General features: G+C 38.0%; 1 protein-coding gene across 1 annotated transcript; it reads right to left on the bottom strand.

Moving 5' to 3' along the window:
* Positions 1-458: 458 nt before the first annotated feature.
* Positions 459-3605, bottom strand: LOC104081069 (protein-lysine methyltransferase METTL21E-like; the record flags this gene model as incomplete). Its single annotated transcript, XM_009583670.1, has 3 exons — positions 459-959; positions 1890-2007; positions 3448-3605. Coding segments are annotated over 3 exons (692 nt in total), but the record flags the coding sequence as incomplete, so codon positions are not given.
* Between the last annotated feature and the right edge of the window lie 4278 nt (positions 3606-7883).

The following is a 7883-nucleotide window of genomic DNA, read 5'->3' as shown; positions in this document are numbered from 1 at the left end:
TAATTAATATATTCTGTCCCTTTATTATGACAGTATATTTCCCAGCTGGGGTTTTTTTTCCAGCTAATTTAATGTCCTATAAAGGCTATTCAAAGGAAGGATTTACACAATAGCGAGAATGGGGAAAGAACAGATATAACACCACAACTTTTAAATACAAAGATTTATCATAGTCTTAAGTTTTAAATGATTAGTTGATCTTATAAGACACCGTTCAAATCTGCAATTGAAGGCTATTGGAAATATTCATTACACGACCCATAACAATAATAGTAAGACTTGTGAAAGTTATTAATGTTGCCAGCTTAGCACATAAAAGACGAGAAAACCTCAAAGATACATTTCCTCTGTGTATAAAACTATCAAAAAATTGAATTTAGGAATTTGTTAGGGATGCACTAGGGACCTGATGTTTTGTTTTAGCTGTCTCTGAAAATGTCATTCATGCAGGTGTTAACAGCTACTAACATGGAAATTATTAAAAATAGAACAAGCTGCAGAACAGCTGAAACTGTCACCTCCCTGTTTCTCTCTTTCAGACCGTCAGTTTGGAAGTCTGGCTTTCATCCTGCCTCTCCTCATCGCCTTATACAAGGTTATGTTCAAACTGGGGAAATTAGAAATCACCTCTAAGTCAAACAGTGTCTGAAATCTGCCCACAAATTGGTTCTCTTTGTCCAACCTAAATTTCATAGCCCACAGAATAACAGTGTCATTCTTGCACAAATGATCAAAAGTTAGGAGGAGTTCATCCAGGAAGGGATGGTGGTAAACTACATCAGCAGCCATAATGTAGTCAAAGTGACAAGAAGACCTAGGAAAGTTCTTTTCCAGATCAATTCCCCAAGACAATTCCTTAACACGAGGCTGGTGCTTGCATTTCAGCTTTGTATTTTGGTGAATGTTGTGCTGAAGGTTTCCCAGCAGTTCTGGCAAATCAGTGGCAGTCACAAGTGCACCTGTGACAGGGAGAAAACAAACGTGATCTTTGAATGTACATCAAAACTTGAGTAAAAGCCCATTCACAAAAGCCACTGTACAAGGAACTTTTTACCAAGTAGCTCTCACTGAGGGGAACAGAAGAATGTAAATGCTCCCAATAGCTATTAGCCATTGTGCTTAAAATAAGTATTTGGTTCCCAGTAGTTCTACTCTACAGATTGCCATCTAAATGCTGCTGGGGATGGGTGGGGAGAAATCAGATACTTACTGCATCTTGATATCATGTTGGTTAAAAGTACAGTGAGCGACTAGGGATTGAAGAATGCCAGTTACTGACTCCAAGAAGTCAGCATGAGATTTAAGTATTGCCTCAAGTTCTTTCCTTTTCACTTCCTTTCACAAGGAAGAAGCTTTCTCAGACTACAGAAAGCTAAAATTCTGTAAAATGCAGAAGTCACTGATCTGGATTACTCTTGAGGAAGAATAGGCTACCATGACAGAAGACACAACAGTGTCTGTAGCAGAAAAATCAAATTGCTGATCAGTTGCTGAAAGGAAATGCTGAACACAAATGGAAAGAAAGTGACCTGGCATCCAAGAGCTGTTTGGTCAGTGGAAGGTGATGCATTGGTCATACCTACATCTGGCTTCATCTGGTTGCCACTGACATCCTGTGAGGCCACTAGTTTCTTATCTTGGTCCCCTGCTTAATATCGTTAAAGACAACATCATCCACTGGGACCTCCTTTATTGCATCAATACACTGACAGCTTTACAGAAAAAAAACAACAGAGCAGGTTTCCAAACAAGCCTTTTGGAATGTATTTTTCTTACTCTTGGAAGCTTTCAAACAACAGCCTTTTAGAAGAACTGAGCCACTTCCTTTGTCCTCCAGTATTCACCTGAGATATGTTTCCAAGAGCATAAGAGCAATGGCATGTACTCACCCAGTAAACTGGCTACTATGGAGACCAACCCAGTTCCAGCTCCAATTTCAATCACATTTTTGTCAACCAAATTGTATTGTTTAGAATTAGTTTCCAGAAAATAACATAGAACAAGAGCCTGTAGGGGAGGGAATCCATGAACATACTAAACAAATAAATAAAATAAACCCCTTCACTAAATATGCATTGTCATTTAAAAGCATGCAAAAAAATTCTTGTCTGTTCAAATGAGCAATATTCATTCAAGCTCTGTCCCTAAAGGATCACAGCTCACTATGATCTTTGAGCTCTATAGGCTGACAAAACATATGCCACAACATGCCTCAGTATAGGTTTGCAAAGCATTACAGCCAGAAGGAACAACTGCAATTATCTAATCTGTCACGCTGCATAACATGAGCTATAAAACTCCAGTCAGCAATTCCTGCTTATAACTGCACATACTTGTGGTTGAGTTAAAAGACATCTTCACAAAGACATCTTGATATAAGGACTGCTTGTGAGAGAAAATCCACAACAACCCTTGTTAAGCTCTTCCAATAGTTAATTATTTCTAACTATAATTACTATAATGATTCAAAAGGGACCAATAGATTCACCCATTTTCTTCCCGTTCGTTTTCAGTTTCTATGTGCTTACCTTGTTAAGCTTAGCAAACTTTTACAGCAAACAAAGCCACACAGAGCCCTGTACAACAGACTCCTCAGCTGAACTATGGCCGCACTTCTTAAAAACAGTACAATCCTAGGAGGCTGATACTGTTGGGACAGAAATGGAGCCTCCTGGGTTTTAGTTCTCTCCCTCCTATAGGCGATCCTGGAGATGGTTCTGTTTCAGGGATGTTCTCTCAATGCCGCAAGTGACAATGGCGCATCGTGGCACCTCCCTGACCGCAGTGGTTTCTTTCACTCTTAATTATTTCAAAACAGTCAGTTAGCTGCATGGCACAGATTCAAAACCTTGAAGAAAGCTCTTTGTATGGTGGGCATGTTGATGGTTCTTATATCAAGAGCCAAGGACGATGGTTCTCTCCCACTAGATTTCTGGCTGTTTAAGAAACTGAAAGCTCCAACTGAACTTTTTCCCATGTCTGCATATTTACAAGGTAAATTTGTTTGTCACATGAGTAGGTTGAGGAGCTTCTATGAGTGCTAATACCTTGTGAGCTCATATCACAGCTGTTTCCACAACCTGGATCTGCCCACTATACAGCCGTCCGTATTTATAAAATGTACATAAATGTAATCACCCTAAGACTGCCATATTTCCTTCAAAATATGCTTGTAATTGGCCAATAGGATCAAAAGTTACTGGTAGGTGAGGAGGGCACACAAGATCATACATCTTGTGTGATAGGGGCACAAACAAGAAATACCATTTAAGCTTTGAGAACCAGGAATCCATACAAAACCAGGCTAAATTCAGGTTTGGGATTTGCAGAACGGAGACAGAAAAGCACAGAATGTCTTCCTTGGGTTTACAACATACAACAAAACATATTTATCATGCAAGACAAATTAAAAGTGCCAGAAGACTCCAAAACTAAAAAATAACACACCGATGGCCAGACGACTGCCCCGTAACAGTCAGTGGCTTCTGTAATTCTTATCTCATGGCCAGCAAAGTGAAAGCCTTCCCAGGCCTTATGAGTTATAAGAGCAGGAAAAAAACGCCTTTTCATGATTTCTGCAACTATCTGTTCATCTTCTTTTTCCCCTGGAAGCAAAAGTATAAAAGGTCAAACAGGCTGAATGGACTGATAATGAAACTATCAATTTATATAGAAAAGCTGATTTGGAAGTAAGAATGTGAATTACACCTGTGAATAAAAATACATTTCACCATTAATGGTTAGCATGATACATGGGAAGTCTCCTGAATTCTAACTGAAGTTTTCAGTTTATGACTAAATAATTTCTTTCCTGTTTCGCTGAAGAAGCCCAGTTCCTAAAAAGTAAGGAAGTGGAATGTTACCATATATTGCTTTCCATTTCAGCAATCCAAAGCGAATTTTTTAACTTCTTTTTCCCTTCAAGAACAGCTGCCCTAGTATAGACACTCATGGCCTTATGTGCCCGGATTTTTTATTATTTTCCATATCCTTTTGCTGTTTACTTTCCCCACATTATGGTTCTTTTTGACAGTAAACAAAAGGAGCCACAGTATCATTTATAAGTCTGTCACAAAACTTGTGAAACAGATCCTAGCAACACAAATTATGACAGACAGGAGGGAAAGCACTAGTGTTGTCAGGAAAGCTTATCCACCCACCCCAACAGAGCCCTGTCAGAGGGATTCTTTCCAGTTGGCTTGATATCCTGAATGCCATCCCTGTTGCTAAGCGAAGGATATTTATGATAGCTAACATAATCCCGGGTAACTCTTCTAACAGGAGAGCATTCATTCTTTTTTAGCTGAATACCAAGCCAGTTTCAGTTTTGCCATCATCACACAAAGCTGCACCACAATGTTACAAAAAAATATGTAAGTGAAGCTGTCCCGAGCATTTTCTTAGCAAAGTCTAGAATCATTCCAAGTTTTCACAGGAAATTTGCTTTCACAGCCAACTATAATCTCTTGGCAAATTAGCTAAAGCAAAATATGTTTACAAGCTACACCTCCTAGAAAGCATGCTAGAGATTTAGATAACTGGGTTACCATCTGGTCCAAAGCAGAGTTTCTCTATCAAGCCTGCAGTTACCATCAAAGTCAGATACCAAGATAGGGATCTGCACAGAAGCTGCAGGCCCAATGGCTACTAAAAATGAAAATAGTTATATTTTCATCAGCATAAACCACATTGGTCTTCTGAAGATTCTTCACATTTTCTTCCCCGCCAAATCACTGCAGTCACAGAACATGATGGCCTCAAGGATTGTCATTTGCTCTGCCATATGCCTCAATATTTTTATTGCCATAGCCTATTGACAAAGTGATAGAAAGACCAAGGAACAAAAGCAAGGGTGAACAAAGAAAGAGACACCAAACAAAAACACATCAGGAAGATGCTCATTAGCCGGTGCTTTAAGCTTGTAACTCTACTTACACTAAGCATTAGAGGACACTAGAGAATAGCAACAAACAAGGAAGAAAAAGCAAAAATGTTCATGTTTAATTTTAGTATGTTGACACTAAGACATAATCTGAAAGTTAAAACAAACAAACAAACAAACAACAACAACAAAAAACAACTAACCAACCCACAGTACTCCAAAAATTTATTGGGGAGGGGGCAGGGGGAACCCTAATCATGGGATACAGCAAAATTAAAAATAATGTAATGCATATACTACTGGAAAAAATATAAAGAGTATAATTTTATAAAGGTAACTTAAATAAAATAGTCAACATTGAAACTATGATATTTTAAGACGTTAGGAAATAAGTAGTATGTGGCAGCCCATTACATCTTCTGCAAGCCTCTAATGTTAAGTTGAGAGAAAACACATGTGTCGTCGTGCCTGCAAGGAGGAAACTCTGCACAAACATGAGTTAAGTGCCAGAGAACTGCTGCTCCACAGCAAAATTAATCTTTTCTTATGAAAGAATTAATATGAAGCTGTCTTATTACATGTATCGTAAGTGTATTTAATATTTCGTCCTGTTTCCAGGCATACCAGATATAGCCTGCTTTTAATCTTCTTTGATTGCTTAGAGCAATCTGATCTTGTTCTGTGATTGGTACTAGCTGTGGAAGTAAAAAGCTCTTCCTTCTATTACCTTCCAATTACAACCATTTTTCTTGATTCTTCCCCCCTTGACATCTGTTTTGGATCCAATTTTGTTGAGAAGCTGTAACTTATTAAGTGTTAACTTATAAAGCTTCTGCCTGAATATCTATAAAACTTTAGCAGTATTACAGCTACCCCTCTAGTGCTCAACAAACATTTCCCACCTATTCCCTACATTATCAGCAATCTTTCTACTTAAGGCTTGCATAGCACCTACACTAACAGAGGTTGTAGGCCACTGCTCCCTACCTGAGCTAAACTGTCCACACCCCTGAAAGAAGAATCCCAAATCTGCTGATTAATAACACTACTTAAATCTTTGGCCATCTTATCCCTTTGGTAATTCCCCCAGGTGTGTTATCTGGAAAAGTTTACATAATTTTTATATTTTTGTCTTCCCCTTAAGAAGATCTTACCATTGTGGAGAATCAAAAAGATTATTTGTTTCATCAGAGACATCATATAGTAGACAGGCTTCAAAATCCTAATGAGAAATTTTATCAGGACCAGGATGCTAATAATTCTGACAAAGAGTGCTGACAAAATAAGGAGTGCAGACTTTTAGTCAGATTTGTTTACTTACATACTGCAAAAGCCACTTTTCTATTTTCTGCTTTATATCTTTTAGAATAAATAAACTTCTTGTGGGACTGCACAAAAGGAAAGAAGTTAATTTTTCTGTAACTGCCTTCAGAGCAGTAAGAACAGAAAAACAACAAACTAGTGGGAAATCTTTCAAGCAACAAGAAAATTGTTATCAGAGTAAGCAAAATCCACGTGAGATGAAGTCTTTTAATACCTGCAAACATTGAGAAAGTTCTGCTGGTACTTTGATCAAAGTAGTTTCTTGATAACAGATGTAAAAAACTGACAGGAACTTATTCTCCTGGAAGTGTTTCTCTCTGTGTTAGTTCATATTCTCTTGTTCAGGAAGAAAAATCCTTGGAATTATGACTCAATTAATGGATTTTAATGATTTTAATGACATTTTAAGACAAGAGCTGACTCATCAGTAGAATAGGGTCAGACAAGAGAAGAGGAGGCTTGACTGACCTGGCTTTCAACTCTTCTAAGAATGAAAGTGCATAATGGGCATTTCCAGCAATACTACTCGAGCACCCATACTAAACTGTCAGAACTTGAAGGTCTGCTAGGACTGGTTCCTCACTTCTTCATTTGCCTGGGTTTGACCAGGTAGGTTTGCCCACACTCCTCTTCTGTGATTTGGAGAGGCATGGAAATGGTATATACATAGAATTACTTTCTTCAGCCTATTCATCTCTGCACAGAAACCACTGGAGTTTCAGGTGCTAGAACCTTATTTACATTAAGACGAGATAGTCTGATTCTGTTCAGGTAACATCTAAAAATTGAGATAATTTTTGTTAGTAAAACAGATAGTGCTCCTCTGGTCTTGAACTTGTGTTCACCAAGAAGTTCTCATCTATAGATGCCCCAAATTCTTCCTGAAATAGAATTTGAATGTCTTTAAGCTTCTTAAGACTTCCTGCCTAATAGGTTAATTTCTTATAGCATTCTTTGAACTATTTCAGATAAAGTATTGTTTATCATTAAAGTCTAACGTCTTTGGAGCATGTTCTTTGAAATCCCTTGATTTTAAGTTAATATCAGGGCTGAGGGAGAAAAGTCATATACTGCTGACACATCTTGCACTATTATCAACCACATCAGTAAGAAAACAGCGTGAACATCATTCTCAAAGGCAAAGCAATCATCATAATTACAACTGAAATGCGAACATAGTTTTCCAAAGAGACACACTAAATCATGTGGAAGACTGGAGTTGTGAAGTTCACGGCAGGTTAGTTAGAGAAACGCGTGTCAAGCTGCAAAATCTTGTGGATTTTGCTGACACATTCAAATGTCAAATGAAGTGGTTTATATTAGAACAAAACCTAAAGAAAGAAAAGGACGTGAATTCTGCTGAGACAGAGTTGGAGAAGTCCTTCAAGTGGGGAAGGGAAGGCAGAAAGAAAATAACAAGAGAGAGACCAGGTCAGAATGGAACAAGTTTTTTCTTTAACAATGAAGCAAATCACATGAATGGGCCTTAGGCTATCTTTATCTGCACACTTTTTGCTTGGAATGAGTAGAAATAGTACCTGTTTAGAAACGTGCAACATGATCAGCTGTTCCCTTTATACCAATTGTCACATAAAATCATGCTTGGGAGAATACAGCTCCATCAGGAAACGGTAACCTTAAAATTCAGTTGGGTATCTTCCATCAATTAATAGCATAT

Source organism: Fulmarus glacialis, unplaced genomic scaffold, assembly GCF_000690835.1.
Source record: "Fulmarus glacialis isolate BGI_N327 unplaced genomic scaffold, ASM69083v1 scaffold9368, whole genome shotgun sequence".
Classification (NCBI taxonomy): Eukaryota; Metazoa; Chordata; class Aves; order Procellariiformes; family Procellariidae; genus Fulmarus; species Fulmarus glacialis.
Note: the sequence above shows the minus strand (reverse complement) of the source record. Positions and strands in the feature narration are given on the sequence as shown.